The 18,955-nt window shown below is 41.2% G+C and overlaps 1 protein-coding gene across 4 annotated transcripts in view; it reads left to right on the plus strand.

The window, feature by feature from the left end:
- Positions 1 to 10,137, plus strand: part of LOC131106682 (adhesion G protein-coupled receptor A1) — a 149,689-nt gene extending 139,552 nt beyond the window's left edge. For all 4 annotated transcript variants that reach the window (XM_058055964.1, XM_058055972.1, XM_058055982.1 and 1 more), the window contains 2 exons: positions 4,674 to 4,769; positions 5,838 to 10,137. In XM_058055964.1, coding sequence (XP_057911947.1) covers positions 4,674 to 4,769; positions 5,838 to 7,248 — 1,507 coding nt within the window. In that variant the 3' untranslated portion in view covers positions 7,249 to 10,137. The remainder of the gene's footprint in view (positions 1 to 4,673; positions 4,770 to 5,837) is intronic.
- Positions 10,138 to 18,955: the final 8,818 nt, after the last annotated feature.

Here is an 18,955-nt window from a genome sequence, read left to right on the forward strand (position 1 = left end):
AATAAGGGAAATTTCTTTCTCACTCCAAATATTGATCAAATATCTATAAATAATTATAGTGCATCAAATCTGACAATATTAGAGACAGATTCTCTTGCTGAGGGGGCACAGAGAAGCAGGTGGAGAATCTCCACCCCTAAACACCCTTTTCTGTGCAGAGCAAATCCCCTGATACCTTCATGATGGGGAGGGTTAATACGAAATGTTCTGGAGTGGCTCCCATCATGCATTGCTTGTGAATGAGATAATTTGTCTGGGGGCAAGCAGAGGGATTGTGCAGCACTGCATCCATGTTGATCCGCAGTGATTGACCATAATGGTCCCTGTCAGACAGGCTGGTACAATGAGACTTAGCAGCTGGAGACAAATCAATTTCTCCTCCTGGCGCCCCCAGATTCTCCAATCACCACCAATCACCTGCCATCAAACCTATTTCTACTCATCTGCCTTTCTGTCCCTCCAATCTTGACAGCGCCTAAGGCATGTGGCGTTTCAAAAAGTGCTCCATTTTTTAAAGAATCAACGTTACCATGTTTGGACTTTAAACATGTTTAAATCTAAAAACAGAGGAACCTTGGTTAGTGTATGCCAGGGGTGGGCAAACTTTTTGACTCGCGGGCCACATTGATTTAACAAAATTGACAAGGGGGTGGGGGGGGGGGGGCAGACTCTATAGTATTTTACACATAACAGTCCATTTTTACACGTAAAAGTGTCATGCAATCTGCTATATATGCACTTTGAGATCATTTATTTGATATAAATTTACATTTATTATTATTATTAGGTTTGCGCGCAGACCTCACAGCGAGGCGACCAGGGTTCAATTCCACCCTCGGCCATCTCTGTGTGGAGTTTGCATGTTCTCCCCGTGCATGCGTGGGTTTTGTTCCGGGTACTCCGGTTTCCTCCCACATTCCAAAAACATGCTAGGTTAATTGGCGACTCCAAATTGTCCATAGGTATGAATGTGAGTGTGAATGGTTGTTTGTCTATATGTGCCCTGTGATTGGCTGGCCACCAGTCCAGGGTGTACCCCGCCTCTTGCCCATAGACAGCTGGGATAAGCTCCAGCATCCCCGCGACCCTCATGAGGAAAAAGCGGTAGAAAATGAATGAATGAATGAATTATTTTATTATTATTATTTTTATTATGTGTTTGTGTCCCTTTTTTCAGAAGCATTTTGTAAACAGCTGTCTTCGGGCGAGAGGCGGGGTACACCCTGGACTGGTCGCTAGCCAATCACAGGGCACATATAGACAAACAATCATTTTGGAGCCCAGTGAGGATAAGCGGTAGAAAATGAATGAATGAATGAATTTTGTAAACGACAGACCACATCAAATAACAAAATTGATAAAACAGCTACTTCCACCATCAAAAGGTTGGCTCAAGCCGCGATGCCAGGTTGTATGTTGAGTTTAAATGAAATACTTTGGAAAGAACAGGGGGCCATATTCAAACACTTGGCGGGCCGGATGTGGCCCCCGGGCCGTAGTTTGCCCACCCCTGGTGTATGCCCTGGTTAGCATGTTTTTCTGTTAACAGGAAAAATAATTTCCGGTTGTTTTACTTTTTTTTTCCATCACAAAACTACACGGAAACAGGAACCAGAAGTCAGCTCTGTCGCCCATCTATGATGTCATCGGTGGTTGACTGTGTAATTCTTTGCAACCTAACACAGTTACACCACAAGTGTAAATTTTTTTTTTCATAGCTACAAGGCGGCCGAGTTGTTAGCGCGCAGGTCCCACTAGCTAGGAGACCTGAGTTCGATTCCACCCTCGGCCATCTCTGTGTGGAGTTTGTATGTTCTCCCCGTGCATGTGTGGGTTTTCTCCAGGGACTCCGGTTTCCGCCCACATTCCCAAAACTTTTGTGCCTTGTGATTGGCTGGCGACCAGTCCTGGGTTTACCCCGCCTCTTGCCCGAAGACAGCTGGGATAGGTTCCAGCACCCACACCCCACGATTCTTGTGAGGATAAGCGGTAGAATATGAATGAATTAATGTTTTTTCATCGTTTTATAATTAAAATTCTTAAATTACAATTTAAGGTTATGTTTCCTTTATTGAAGATGTGCGATAAGGATACAACATGGCAGTCCGACACCACCTTTGTGTTTTGCAAGAAGTTATTTCTTGAATTCAATAATGTTTTTTCATCAAAATGGTGACACTTGCAACTTTCTTTGTCTCCATTTTGGGCTATTTTGCAACCACAATCGGAGACTTAAGGTGAGAAGCATTACTGAATTTAAGAACGTCATATCTAAACATGAAGGTGGTGTCCATGTTTATCTTGCTGCCACATTATGTTCTGGTCTGGCATTTTGAAACAAGAAAAGTAACCTAAATGTGATTTCATCCCTTTCATTCATCGTTTTATTGTAAAACTAAAGAACACGTTATAGTTGACTTTCAGAACAGATTGGTTAAATTCGCTTTCTATGTATTTAATTTGTCTTCTTGTGGAATTATCCCCCAACTTTGTCTTCTTCCCTTGTGAGTCGGCATCATATTCCACGGAGACCGCCGCATATGTAGAACACTTCAATGACAGCTTGATCCAAACAATGTTTCTGCAAGAGGAAACTAGTTCCCAGTTGCATAATCGAGGCAATCCGATTTTTAAAAGATTATCACTATCTATTTAAGGTGCTTAGATGTCTTTAAAGACGCTTCAAGAATGTTTTAATCCTATTCATGCAATAATTCCTTTTTTAGGCCATGTAAACACAATGTCTGACAGGTCTGAGCCAGATTTGAACCCAGAACCATTTTTACTTTTACTATAGTTATAAAAAAATGTAAGTACATGTTTATGTACATTATACATGTAAATGGCGGCACACACTTTTTCAGCATGCATGTTACAAGTCAAAGATTACAAATCAAGAATTGAAAATGTTTATGCGAAAGCATATAAGCATTGCGTATGTCAGCCATGCATTGTATTAAGGACAGAAGGGTTAAAGGTCAGGTCTCTTAGCATTCCATCAGTTCTTCACATGTACACTTATCCCGCTGACAGGACTGTGAATGGCTTTCTGATGGAGGGGGCAGGGCGGTCCCCTGAGGGAGCTGTTCCACTCAGGGGCAGTGACAGGCCGGTAATGCTACCAACCAACACCATCTCCCCCCTTTTCCCTCCCCACAACCCCCCTCCCTCCCTTCCCAAGTACCAACGGCCCAGACAAACACCTTGATTATAATTGAATTTTCAGGACGGGTGCTGTGTGACGGGGGACATATTGTGAAAGGGAGAGACAGAGCGAGGAGGACAGAGGAAGATGGAGTGCTGTAAAGGTTAGATCAGTGACAGAGGTGGAGATTGAACAGGATGGAGGAGGAAATAGCATAGTGTTATGGAGGAAAGTGGATGACAGGGCAAAGTGAGGCCGCAAGGACACAGCGGGGAAAGATCTGTTGGGGGATTAGCTTTGCTTTTGTACACAATTCTCAGGCCGCACTGTTTAATTTCTGTGACGTCAACGCTGTCATACCCTTTAGTCCCAAAAACCCTAAAAATGTGACAGACGAGAGGAAAAAAATGGTGTTTCTATAAAAGCCACAGGTGGCATTTTGGGGCCACGCACATGTCCGTGACGACCAATCATCTTTTTAATTTGATATGAGCCAATCACAAGCTATGAGAAAAGTCGCAATGAGCTTGTGGACCCATTGCAAATTGCAGGAGGTCGATACTGAATATAAGAGTACAACTCACAGTTTCATCTTACAAACAACTCATCATACAGTATACCTCAGAAATAAAATATAAAATATAAAATATAAAATATAAAATGTAAAATGTAAAATGTAAAATATAAAATATAAAATATAAAATATAAAATATAAAATATAAAATATAAAATGTAAAATGTAAAATGTAAAATGTAAAATGTAAAATGTAAAATATAAAATATAAAAGGTGACCCAATGAATGCCTTACTCAGATACAATGCATTGTGGGAAACCAATAAAATTTTTATTTCTTATTTTAAAGTCAGGGCTGCACGGCGGTCGAGTGGTTAGCTAGCGCACAGACCTCACAGCTAGGAGACCAGGGTTCAATTCCACCCTCGGCCATCTCTGTGTGGAGTTTGCATGTTCTCCCCGTGCATGCGTGGGTTTTCTCCGGGTACTCCGGTTTCCTCCCACATTCCAAAAACATGCTAGGTTAATTAGCGACTTCAAATTGTCGCTAAGGTATGAGTGTGAATGGTTGTTTGCCTAAATAAGCATTATTTTGGAAAATCAATTATATTAGGTCTCACAGCTAAGAGACCCTAGAAGACAGCTGGGATAGGCTCCAGCACCCCCCGCGACTCTCGTAAGGAAAAGCGGTAGAAAATGAATGAATGAATAAAGTCATAAAGTCATACTGGGACATGTTTGTATATTTGTATGAAGTTCATTTTAATGCCTGGCACAAGTAAAAGTACAATGACAAAACAAAAATAGCTCATCAGAGTAATATTTCTTTGAAAATATGGATATATATGTCCATTTTATATGATGTTTATTTGATGATATATATTTAATTTGTATATTATTTTCTGTTTTGGTTGATGTAAGTAACCTGTAAGTCTGCTCTTTCTCAAATGCTTTTCACCAATAGTTTCATCACTGCCAGCTGTTTTTAAACACATTTTTCATCTTCTCTTCCAGATTTTATTTAGTCAGCGGTGGAGTGCCCCTCATCATCTGTGGGGTCACAGCAGCTGTCAATCTAGACAACTATGGCAGCGGGGAGCAAGCGCTATAGTAAGTCGACGTCTCACACATTTCTCTTCTGTGACTTCTATTTGAACAAGTTGAATAGTAATAATGGAAATAGTTTTCCATTTGAAATAAGCGAAGCGTGAATATTACTTCAACCAGCCTTTGACAGATTTAGGGTCATGACCTCCAAGGCATCCCCAGTCAGTTGCTCTTGATAATGCGGTAAGGCACCAAATCGTTTTGGCAAAGGGCGTTCTGAATCCTAGTTGTTGTAGTAAATAGATTTTGTTAGCTGTAAATGTCAGTGTTTGCAATGCAGTGGATCCCCGCACATCTGACATTCCACAGTCACGGCCCTGCAAATTCACAGATTTTTGATCTCTGGAAATTTGCATTTTTTTCCGTGTTTATAATACTAATTTAATAATTTTTTTCATCAAGCTTTTAGATTTGGCACTTTGTTTGGAAGCCCTTGAACACACCGTAGTTGTGTGCTGTTCTATAAAAGCAGTGGTGTCCAAAGTGTGGCACAGGGGCCTTTTGCAGCACATTGCAAAAGGCACAATATCAAATCTAAAAAAAAAAATATATATATATATATATGGTAATGGTAATGGTTTGATTTCATTTGAACATGCATCAGATTACAATTGAACATTTGTTCACTTCCTGCTTTCCATAATACAGTTTAAGGTTATTTTTTTAATTTATTTTTATTTTATTTTTATTTTTATTTTTTTTAATAATGCACCTCGTACCAAAGTACAAGGTTATACAATATATAAAATCTAAAGCCTGGATCCCATTTGTTTCTACTTAAAAAAATACAGTATATAGTAAACGCTGGCAACAAATGGCTTATCTTGTGGTAAGCCAATCGTCAATAAAATCAATTGACATTTCAGCAGTCAACCGTCAAATCAATATGGGACATGTAATTTGTTTCTAAATAGCGGACGATTCCGATTTGGAAGGGACGGCTGGTCTAATTGTGTATTTATAAACTTTGATTTCCAACTGACAACCTGCTTCATGATGATGTCATAAGGAAGATGTTACTGACAAATAGTTGCGAGCATTAATATGTGATTATGTGTATGTTTGATGCAGCTGTTGGATGGCATGGGAGCCCAGCCTGGGAGCGTTCTTCGGCCCAGTGGCCCTCATCTTCCTGGTGACATGCATTTACTTCCTCTGTACCTTTATGCAGCTGAGGCGCCACCCTGAAAAGAAGTACGAACTCAAACAGTTGACAGAAGAGCAGCAGAGGCTGGCCTCCATCGACGTGCCAACTCACTGCCAGCAGTCGGCCGAGCCTGGCGCCCTGACAGGCCAACCCGCCGGGAGCCACTGCCCTGCCGGCTGCCCGGGCGTGCCAATTAATCCCGCCCTGCTGGCCAACGAGCACTCCTTCAAGGCCCAATTACGCACAGCGGCCTTCACTCTGTTCTTGTTTCTGGCCACTTGGACTTTTGGGGCGCTGGCTGTTTCGCAGGGTCACTTCCTGGACATGATCTTCAGTTGCCTCTACGGTGCCTTCTCCGTCACCCTCGGTCTCTTCATACTCATCCATCACTGTGCCAAGCGGGACGACGTCTGGCATTGCTGGTGTTCTTGTTGTCCGGGACGACGGGGCAACGCCTGCCCCGGTGCCCACGGACAGGGCCAAGCTCCGCCCAAAGTCAACGTGAATGGAGATACGCCTGCGCACGGCCACGGTCACAGCCACTGCCACCACGATTCTCCGTGTAAAGCGGTGATGAGCTGCAGTCACGGCGGTGTCAGTCACTGTAAACACGCCGCCCTCCCATCCTCCCAAAATCACGTGACATGCCTGGCTCCCGTGACTCCGTGTTGTGCCGCCCTGCACAGCCAGCAGCTCATGGAGGAGGAACCTACAGCTACACATGTGCTGCTGCACGCCGATCCAGAGGGATACCGACCAGGGATCCAGTTGCACCCCTGCTTGAAGAACAGCACCAGGACTAAAGGCCGCCACTTCAGCCGCCGGTCCGGTTCCGGTGTTTGCGGCGCGGCGAGCGAGAGGGAATACGCCTATCATATCCCTTCCAATGTGGACGGAGGCAGCGTCCACAGCTCACACACTGACAGCCCTCACAGCACTCACGAGCGCCACACCCACACGTGTCCGCATCTGGTCCATGAGGGCCTCCATCATACGTGTCATGCGGCGGCAGCAACTGCACACGAGGCCCTTGCGTGTCATAATCCATGCCACCGGCATATGTGCTGCGCCAAGGCAGACCTTTTCCCTTCTCTGTGCCCGGCGGAGGCACCTGACGCCGGCGTGTTCCTGTGCGGCTGCAGCAAAGCGGCCGAGGAGGAACCCATCACGCATCACCACATAGAAATGCACGGACCACGCAGACAATCGTACCCCCAGAACCCGCCCAATCAGAACGGGATTCTTAAGGGTGCCGTGCACGAGGGACTCCTTTACACCTCGGACAGCACCGGGAATATACGCACTGGACCCTGGAAGAATGAAACTACTGTGTAGTCTAAGGCGGTGTGACGGCGGCTCGCTTCGTACAACTTGTCCCCCTTTCGAGAAAGACCATAATAAACATTTGAATCCGTGTGGGATAACGTCCGCATACTTGTTAGTGCTGTTTTACTAGACAGAAACCTGATACCATATAAAGTTCTCATAAACATCAAGATTTCTAATCACCACAGATCTCTCTATGTATAAAACAAATTGAATGGCCGTGTGTGTGAATATGTGTGTTAGTGCTCAAAGGTAACAAGCTGCAAGATTTTTGGACACCATCCGACAAAATTAACCAAAACCAAATGTTTTCGAAAAATAAACCAGCAATTTTAGAGCCAACAAGTGTCAACAAAATGTGAATATGTACAAGAAATCAAACACGACTATGCTATGATATTTTTCTTCCTGTAAGAGAAGATCAACAACAGCAGAACCTGACTTTGGCGAAGAGTTCGAACCACTGACATCCCCAAAAAATAAGTCTCACCAAGCACATGGCAGAATTAAGATAAAGCATTTCTTTATTTCCAGTGTTTTGTCATTCATACGTTGCTTTTAGAAAAATTGCCAAAGCATGCAGGCTTTGTCCACTCCGACACTGTAAATTAATATCCATCTTTATTTGGTTTGCCTTTGACCCGGTAAGACTGCTGCACTTCATCATGTGATATAACTCAAACCAGGGTTTGAGTTATAGCCTGAGCGTTTCAGGTATTGATATAATTTGAACGTAAAACTGCACTTTTGGGGGGGGAATTTTGCTCATCATCCACAATCTGTGAATTGTCGATGGCGGCCTTATGATGGCTTTATAGGCGGAAAAAGTGAATCCTAATTTGTGCAATCTGAAAAACTGCCAACACAGAATGCATTAAAAAGGGAAAGATGTGTTTTAGTGGATGATGGGCAAAATTGCTGAAAAAGTGCTTTTAACTTTCAATGAAAAACTAAATGAAAAAGTCTCACGATATTTTTTATATGAAAAATGGAATATATGTTTTTTGTTTTTTAAAAATAAGAAATGGGTTAAACACATTTTATTTCAAAATCAGTTGGACATTTGCCCAAAGAATCCAGTATGAAATTTCAGGAGATGTGTATGGTTTATTTGTCACCACCAAGGTAAAAATGGGCTGTTTATCTCATGTTTATTTGTAATGAATGCTGTTTTTGTTGTGTGGATAATCAGAAACTCCACAAAAAGTAGAAATTAATATATCTAGTATGTATAATCTGGTCGCAAACCCCGCTCTCGCAAAATCACTTTGGCATATTGTGTCTTTCTCCATAATGTGCACTTTTGGCTGTATGTGTTTAAAACTGGTTCCTGATGAATTATTTTCTACCAGAATTAAGATATTTAAAGTTCAATAAATCTATATATATATATATATACATATATATATGAAGAAAGATGTATGGGGAAATACTGACCTTTCAATTTAATACTCAGTATCTGAGTTTAGAAACGTCTTTTGTTTTCAAATGCCTTTGTATGTGTTGTCATTTTAGTTGCCGTCACCTTCGTTAAGTATGCAGACTTCATGTGTTGTGAGACTTAACCTGTTATATCAGAAATAGAAATGCACTACCCATGCTAATGTCCGGTTTGTCAGAATGGACTTTGTCACTTTCTGTGCGATTGTTTGGGAAACTTGTGTTCAGCCAGAAATAATTGAGATTAAAAATGTGACTTTTGTAGAAAAGAGAAGAAAGGCAGTCATGTGATGCTCTCTTTCTTAGCAGACAGTCTTGAAACAGTGAAACAAAACCCAGTTGACTTCAAAGATGATGCATGGATCTCATTCTCTGCGGGGGCACTGAAGTTTTTTTGCACGGTTTGGGACATAATGAGATATTATGGGCCAAACTGAAAGAGTGCTAAAACATTGTCCCACATCCTTAGATCCTTAGGAAGCCAGTCCCTCTGGCTTTTGACTGTCGGAGATGGATTTGTAACAGTATCACAAGGTATAACGCGACATTTCAAACAATTTGAACAGAGCGAACACTATTTGCTGTATGATTATATTTGCTAAGTGTTTTGTTTCCATGTGTTTGGTGTCATAGTTGCCACTGTAGAGCCCCTTCTATTGTCAGCGTTAGCGCATACTGTCCCAAATGAGCATGATGGCTTTGTTTCGGGTCACCTGGTGGCTGCTTGAAAACTGACCTGTGGTACTGTGACAAAACCCAAAGCCAGTTTCACTTTTTTCTACATTGACACAGATTCCAATAAATGTATTTTTTCACCATGCAACAACATGGCTTGGGTTTGTGACTCGGCTGTGAATAGCGTGGATGTGGCGGTGAACGTGTGTGAAGTAAAAACACAGTTTTGTTGTCTCGGTTCTTGCTCGTGATGGAGATGTCCCTCAGAAGGATCTCTACATGCATGTTTGAGTGATAAGTAGGCCCATGCATGAACCAGTGAGTCTTTTGAAGGTTTTTTTTTCTTTTAAATGGTAATACAGGTTGCACGGTGGCGTAGTGCTTATCATGTTGGCCTCACAGTCAGGAGTTCTTGGGTTCTTATCTCTGTGTGGAGTTTGCATTTTCTTCTTTCTGTGTGGGTTCACATTGTCCATATAGATGTGAATGGTTGTTTGTCCTGCTCTGCGATTGGCTGGCGACGACTTCAGAGTGTACCCCACCTTTGGGTATAATTCAATTTTGAAAGTCGAATGTATTCATTGATTCATCATACAGTTCAGGGTGAAGCGAATACTGCAAGTGATTCAGTTATGACATATGTGTGTATTTTATTAGCAAGAATAATAACGTCAAAACTACATTTTCTGTTCCAGGCATGAAAGAAAATAATTGATAATCACTGGCCTAATGGGGGCCCGCACAGTGGTAGAGTGGTTAGAATGTTGGCCACACAGTCTGGAGATCGGGTTCAAATCTCTGTGTGGAGTTTTCATGTGTAGGTTTTCTCCGGTTTCCTCCCCCATTCCCAAAACCTGCTAAGTTAGTTGCCGACTCAAATTGTCCATAGGTAAGAATGTGAGTGTGAATGGTTGTTTGTCTATATGTGCCCTGTGATTGGCTGGCCACCAGTCCAGGGTGCACCCCGGCTCTCGCCCAAGGTCAGCTAGCAAGAGTTATATTACGTTATTCTTCCTGACTGTGGCTGCGTAGATCGCAGTGCATTCTTTCACCCAGTTCTCAAACTGGTTTTGTATTTACAGAACAAAATTACGTTTTTAATTAATTTATGGGAGCACATTCGTAACCATGAAATACACGGAAAGTGATGTTTAATGGTTTCAAATGTTCATCAATTTGGCCCAAATCCTACTGAAGGTGATTCGGAGTACCACTTTTAACACCACCCAAACAATGGCTGCAAAGATTGGCTTCACCAAAGGATGATGAATTCAAGTTTGAGAATGACCTACAAAAAAAAAGTTTCAACGAAATCCAATTGTCCATTGCTGAGGTGAAAGGGGATCAGCGAATTCAGGCACATTGGCACCACCGGACCAAGACCACAAGAGTGTTTTCAGTTGGCCTGGAGCAGTGCCACATGACAATTGCCCTTCCTGGAGCTGACTGTGCCCTGGGAGGGAAGGTTGGGGTCAGGACCAAAGAGGGGAAATCGGTAGAGGACCAAGTGGAGGACCAAGTGCCACTGGAGGTGAGTTGGCTGGGATTTGATGGCCGTTCCCTCAGCAAGGCTTGTGAAATCTTGGGCTTCACAGGTTTAAACAATCGTACAGCAGAAAAGAAAAGACATCAGGATGGGAGCCATAAGTCCATAAGTGACCCGGAACACCCGTTTAAGCCCGGAAACAAGACTCATCATGTGTCCAGTTGTGTATCAGAAGAAACTCAATTGAATGACCTTGGCTTAGTTTTTCGTCACATCCTCTTCCTGATGCAAGTATGTGGAGTAGTAGTACAACGGGCACATACAATATAAATAATAATAAAAACAAACATAAAACACAGTATAAACAATGTATTGCACAGAAGTAGCATTTCCCTGCATTCACCTCCACCATAATGTTGGATGTTTACTACTATAAATGTCATCAGTACTACTGTACTCCCAATGAGGGAATAGCAGCTTTTGGATACTGGAATGACGTTCATGCAATTTTGAGGTAATGCTTTTTAAAGGAGGGAATCTAGTTGAATAAAATGTGCCTTCAAATTGCATGAATGTCGATAAAAACATGGGGTAGGCGTATGTAAGTATACTCCTTTTTAGCTTCATTACTGTGCAATGATGTAAAAATAATATTACTCATAAAGTGATAATGAAAAAATTTCACAGTTTCACTTCATCAGTTTCTCAAAAATATATTCATTCATAAATCATGGTGATTTGCCATTGGATAATGCCTATGAACATAATTGCATATTTCAAAAATTGCAAATTAAGGCAGACAGTAGTGACTTTTAATAGTAATCTTATGTCCTATTTTGTCTGCTATATTGGGTATTATGAGTGTATAGGTGACTATAGGGATGTTATTTCATGTCTAGAGGGCTCTAACAATGCTAAAAACTGTATTTAGAAGATTTCAAACAGGTTTTCTATGCTATAACTACAAATATATTATATTAATAAACAAAATAATCCTAATTTGCAGAAATTTACATATCATTCACAATAATTATACACAAATAAGGCAGACAGTAGTGACTTCTAATCGTAATCTTATGTCCTATTTTGTCTGCTATATTGGGTATTATGAGTGTATAGGTGACTATAGGGATGTTATTTCATGTCTAGAGGGCTCTAATAATGTTAAAATCCGTATTTAGAAGGTCTTAAACAGGTTTTCTATATGCTATAACTATGAATATATTCTATTTATAAACAAAATAATCCTAATTTGCAGAAATTCACAATAATTGTGCACAAATCTCATAAGCAAGCTTCCTTCGATATTTAGGTTTGAGACTTATTGCCATTTTTGAGAGCACTGTAGTTGTTGGAATACAGAACGTGCCTGACGCACGTTTGGCCTGCTGATGTGTTTAAGAATAAATCCGCAGGAAAGGCATCTGTTACACCGAAACCGGTTCTTGTTGCACAGATGCGCCCGTGTGCTCCAATTACCTGAGGTTTAATTTCTCACTGCATGAAACAGGCTAGTAAACATGAGCACGAGCTAAGAGAGGCCAAGTGAGAATGCGCCTGTGTGCTCAGGCGAAGACAATGTATTACGCCTGTGGGCATGCATGAGTAATCAGATGTGGAATAACAAGCAGGAAATTCACACACAATCTCTCCACTTCCACAACAATGCCGGCACTGCAGAGAACCGTACGTATGATTGAGCGGCTCATTTTTGAGTCTCTTTGTGGACCAATCTCTTCACACTTGCAAGGAATGCTTTTGTCTTTCATTGTTATGAAGAAGAAAAATTGCTTTGAGTTGGAGGAACGCCATGCAAATGTATTATGTCTCCTGTTAATGTAGACTAATGTATGCTTTTTCTAATCTTAACCCATAATCAGCTTTTTTGTCGGCCCTGTTATCCCAGCTCTACGCCTATTGGCTGCCTTCCTCTCTCGTTTTCATACACACGTTTTTTTTTCCGATAACAAAACGCCACTCCTCCCTGCCTTGGCAGACATGACTCGTGATAGAAGGCTGTGATCGTCATGCTAATGCCGTCCTTGACTTAAATAACATCCTCTTGACTCGCAGGCAGGCAGGCAGGCAGACGAGGCATGGGTAGTAGATTGAACGGAAAGGGGGAGAAGAGAGCGAGAGGGATAAGGATTTCGGAAGGGTAGTTTGAGGCTTACGAGGGAGAAAGACACACAGGGTGAGGTGGAAAGATCAAAGAGGAAAGGAAGGCAGGAAGTCGTCCCGGTTTTTGATCGTATCCTCGCATAGTTTAGTGGAAGCTACGTTTCGTGTGTGTTGGGGGGGTGCTGTAGGTTTTAATGTGAGGTGGTCAAATACCTTGTGACTAATAGTAAACAAGGTTATAGGATTATGACTGCCTGTGGTACTGCAATATGAATTTATGAATTCACCGCACAAAGTACAGTCGATTTATAGGATCAGTCATGCATCCTCAGACTCATGCTGCATGGTGTAGAAGTGGTTGGGCCTCCAAGTCAAGAAATTGAGGGTTTGAATCCTTTTTTGAGCATCTCTGTGTTGAGTCAGTATGTTCTTCCTGTGTCTCCCGCATCCCACAAACATGCATATTATTTTTAAATGGAGACCCTAAACCAGGGGTGGGCAAACTTTTTGACTCGCGGGCCGCATTGATATAACAAAATTTCCGGGGGGGGGGGCAGACTATATATTTTACACGTAACAGTCCACCTGGTATTATTGTATCTGTAAAATTGTCATGCAATCTGCTATTATTATTTATTATTTTATATTTATATTTAAATATTTTAAAAAATAATAAAATATTAGAATAACTAAAATAAAATTAAAATAATAATTATTATATTATTATGTAAAATATGCAAATATAACAATATTATTATATGTAATTAATATAATAATTAGCATTAATATAATAAATATAATAATCATAATAGTCATAATAATAATATAATAATTATTATTTTAATTTTTATTATTATTATGTGCTTATGTCTCTTTTTTCAGGAGCACTTTGTAAACAACAGACCATGTCAGACAACGAAATTGATACAACCATCAAAAGGTTGGCTCAGGCCATGATGCCAGCTTGTATGTTGAGTTTAAATTAAATACTTTTGAAAGATTGGGCGGGCCGTATTCAAACACTTGGCGGGCCGGATGTGGCCCCCGGGCCGTAGTTTGCCCACCCCTGCCCTAAACTGTCTGTGTTAGCTAGGAGGGCAGTTGGCTGGGATAGGCTCCATCTCACCTGTGGATCTAATGAAAACGAGGTTGCAAAGAGGCTTACTAATTACTGTACATCATATTTTCCTCTGCTTGTCCTCATTCGAGTTGCAGGGACAGTAGTTTCAGACTTCCCACTTTCTGTTCCACCAGAGGGAAACTAAGGCGTTCCCAAGCCAACATAATCCCTCCATCTTCTCCATCAAAGTCTGCCCCAGGCCTTCAAAATAAACATCAAGTAAACAGTCGGCAAAACGTAATAAAGCGTAAACATAAATACTCTTAAAAAAATACAATTTTTGAGGTTGGCTGTGCCAAGAAATGTTGTTAAGTTTTTTATTTTATATTTTTTTTAACAAAACACTACCAGGCTAATCTATTCTTCTAAGTTACAACTGCACCTGAATTGTGGTGGTTGTTGTTTTGAAAAACACTTATTACAATTTCATTCATTTTCTACCTCTTTTCCTCACGAGGATCGCTGGAGCCTATCCCAGCTGTATTCGGGCGGTACATCCCAGCGGTACACCCTCGACTGGTGGCCAGCCAATCACAGAGCACATATAGACAAACAACCATTCACACTCACATTCATACCTATGGACAATTTGGAGTCGCTAATTAACCTAGCATGTTTTTGGAATGTGGGAGGAAACCGGAGTACCCGGAGAAAACCCACGCATGCACGGGGAGAACATGCAAACTCCACACAGAGATGGCCGAGTGTGGAATTGAACCCTGGTCTGAGGTCTGCGCGCTATCCACACGACCGCCGTGCAGCACCTTATAGCAAATTGAGACAAGAATATTTCCTTGCGCCTGTTTTGCTGCCGTTGGCTCCGACTTAAACGTCTTCATGCATCAAATGCTTTGTGAGCGTTGCAATGCCTACCAAAAGCTAAGTGAATATTACTCCACTGTCAAAATGAACGACGAGTGCTGGATTCGCGGCGAGCCAATAGCTGCCAATCTGTGTTGTTGTTAGTGTATGACAGTGATCCACCGTATCATCCCTGCCTCCCCCCGCAGCCTGTCTTTGTTATTTATAGCTTCCCCCACTGATGACGCAACCCCGTACAACTGCAAAGGAGCAAAGACTCATGTGATGGTTTTATTGCAACAAGCCAGTGGATTATAGGGGCCTTAGAGGCTGCTACAACCGTCTGTTAACACAACAGCCAAGCAGCCCACCTCCTCCGTTGCGCCTTCTGTGGGGATAGCAGCACAGCAGGGGGGTGGCAAACTGGGAAATGACCAGTATGAGGTGCACTGATATGTCAAATTTCATTTTTACTCACCTTTACATTTGGGTCACATTCAGGAAGTGAAATTACAAAAATACACAATAATCATGGATGATTCTATTCTGCAGCATTGGGTTGGAAAAAGTCATTTTCATGATGGTACATATCGTTTTAATGCTCAAGTCATAAAGATTTTATTGTATTAACTGGGTAGTCGTGCAATGGCTTTTAAATTAGTTTCCATGAACATAAAACTTCAACATGTCCACAGCATTTAAACTAAGTCTATAATGACTATTCATTTTTTGGAGTTTTCATAAGTGTTTATTGCACAATGAAAAAATAATTTTGCCTCTTTCACTCTTATTGTATTTAAAATGTGCCCAAATGAGCAAAACTATAGTGGAAATGTAAAACTTAACATTTCTGGCTTGCAACAGATTTACAAAAAAGTCACAAACAGTCAGCAAATGGAACAAGAAGCAATTCCGTCTATACATTAGCACCATCTTGTGGTGAGAACGGCAATGCAGTATAGAAAGGCACAAGTCATGTATGCTTTTGCCGCAAGCCAGGTTGAACAGAGGTCAACTAACACTGTGTAATAATAAATAAACAAATAAATCACAGACCAGAACACACATAATCCCTGCAAGTGTAGTGCAGAATAGAAATTTCATTATCCAGGCCGAGGCCCTGACTTGACTTTTCCACATCAATACTTTCCTGCCAGTCTCAAAATATTGTTTTGCTCAGGGGTAGTAGAAAATGGCTGATGCGATATGAGAGCGGTATGATGTTGTTATGTAATCATTCCGTTCATGCATCACTTCCTCTGCCATCTGTTATATTTTGCCAAATTTTAATGTTGGATTCCAACCATCTTTAATGGACATTTTGTTTACTTCATCCATGTGCCTTCATCCATAATCATTTTTACTTTTCTGTTTTAGCATTCAGGAGAATGGACTCTGCATGTTCCTTAAAGAAAAGATGATAATGACCAGTGTTGAGCGTATGATGCCATGCAAATGATGCCATTACTGACGCAGTTATTTTTTTCAGAAATCTCATTTATTGCTATTTCAAACATCACAACGCCGCTACCATTATGAGGGTTAGGGGTTAGGGTTTTTTCAGTTTTTTTCAACTTGCTTCTAATGCACTCAAAAAAAACAGGGGAAACCTCACACACACTCAACAGGGGCCCCAGGAGCACCCAAAAATTCGCCTATTTCGGACAAAATCTCCAGTCCCGTTCCAATGCATTTCCATTAAATTTCCCTCGCATATATCGGATGGCCGCATCGTGGCGCTCCGATTCGCCGAATCGTGACAGGCCGCTATACGACGTCATTTGCAGCGTTTGCAGCGTTGCCTGCGCGTCCAGGTACATTGGAAACATAGTCAAGGAAGTGCCTTTTTATAACGGATAAAATCCCATTTACGCATATACCGGATATAAATCCCATATATGCGTCAAAAGGACATTTTCCGGTATACGCATATAACGGATTTCGCTTATATCGGACAAAACCAGCGGGAACAATTGAATTGGTTTACTGTATAAACACTTTTGTTTTTGCTCCCATTTTTCACAAGATAGACTTAAAGATGTCAAATTAATTCCAGACCCCCAATATGACAATTTCTCTCAAACATTGTTCACAAATCTGTCTAAATGTATGATAGCGAGTACTTCTGCTTTGCTGAGATAATCCATCCCACGTCACTGGTGTGCTACATCAAGATGCTCGTCAGACACCATGATTGGCGCATAGGTGTGCCTTAGACTTTCCACAATAAAAGGACACCCTGAAATGTGCTTTTCTTTTTTTTTGCTTTATTGGAATCAGTATCTGGTATGAACACCATTTGCGTCATGCAGTGCAATACATCTTCTTTGCATAGAGTTGATCAGATTGTCAATTGCGGCCTGTGGAATGTTGGTCCACTCCTCTTCAATGGCTGTGCAAAGTTGCTGGATATCAGTGGGAACTGGTACACGGTGTCGTATACACAAGCACATCCCAAACATGCTGGATGGGTGCATATTATAATAATAATTTGTATTTATTCTAAGTATATTGTTTATATTAACAATTATTAATTACCGTTTACCATGGTTCTCTACTACAATTAGGAAGCTAAAAGACAGTCTGTATCATATAACGGTCATTAAAATAAATTGTCATTTACACTTTTCATTTGAAGCTAATAAAATATAAATAACTAATGAATATTTCTTATGAACATGTCTGTCAAAGTTTCGGATCATGTTTTTATTGTGTCATCGTCAAAGATTTATTGTGGGAGTCTTGTTTCTTTTGAGGCCCGTAACGTGTTCTATGTGGGTCTGTTCCCATGATGCACCAGCATCAGCTCTTTAAACTTCTAAGACAACTTGATATGCCACGAACAAACAGAAGATTCCGATTCTGCATACTTCTCAGGTAAACACATAATTTATTATGCAATATTTGTTCAAATGTGCAAATGTGACTGAACATATTATTCTCATCATCACTTAAATGATTGAATTGAAGTCCCATGGTGGAACACGAGAGTCCAGGGGGCATCCTTACCAGATGACCTAGCCACCTGTTTCCTCTCATTATGGAGGACCAGTGGCTCTTCTCTGAGATCCTCCTGGATGGTCGACCTTTTCACTCCATTTCTAAGGAGAGCATAGAAACCATGTAATGTAATCTCATTTTGACTGCTTATACCTATGATCCTGTTATTTCCGTCTCAGATAATGAGAATAGGTGAGGGTAACTACAAATGTCGTACCGAGATGCCCCTCCATTTTTACCTCACTCAAGATCAAGACCCCGAGATATTTGAACTCCTTGACGCATTATCTTTCACTTCACTCTTTTCCAATCCAGGACAATGGACTCCGATTTGGTGTGTCCGTTTATCTTGGCAGCATCTTCACTCCAGTGGGAGTTGAAAAACCTATCTCACCTACGTATCTGTGTGTGTGCATAATTACAGCAAAAAAAAATCCAATATAACCAACCCAGAATAAAAGTTTTATCACTATAGTGATGGAAAAAAATAAAAGGGCAACATTGCAAAACAATTATACATCAGATTGCATATAATTCCTGCTAATTTCTACATCATTGCAACGATTCAGTCATTCCCGATGCATGTCACTATTTCCATATTCACAGTAAATCAATGGAAAGATCAAATCTGGTTTAATTTTCCACTTGGCCAACCAGGATCAAACAGTCTGATTTGTTATCAAGTAATAAGACAATAAAGAGATATGCCGGGAAGTGATCGCATTAATAGCCTGGCTGCTGTAAAAACAGTATTGTCATATTATCTGAACATGCCACGATGAGCAGTTAACAAATCTCAAAGTGTTTATTTCCCTCCTGCCTGGATCGAGTATCTCTATCACTGCCGAACAGGCACAGAGCGCAGCCAGTATCCCGGTCCCCACACCCAAGGCCCTTCTGGCACTCAAACAGCCTTTCTACCATTGCCAGCACGCATCATATTCAAGCAGAGTAGCCAATTAAGAGGGAAGAGTTTTTGGACAAATCATATTCATCTGCAACCAAAACAACTAATTATACAGGGCTACACAGCTTTAACTATTATGGGGTAACATTAAAAAAAAAGACTTGGT

This window comes from Doryrhamphus excisus, chromosome 2 (assembly GCF_030265055.1).
Source record: "Doryrhamphus excisus isolate RoL2022-K1 chromosome 2, RoL_Dexc_1.0, whole genome shotgun sequence".
NCBI lineage: Eukaryota > Metazoa > Chordata > Actinopteri > Syngnathiformes > Syngnathidae > Doryrhamphus > Doryrhamphus excisus.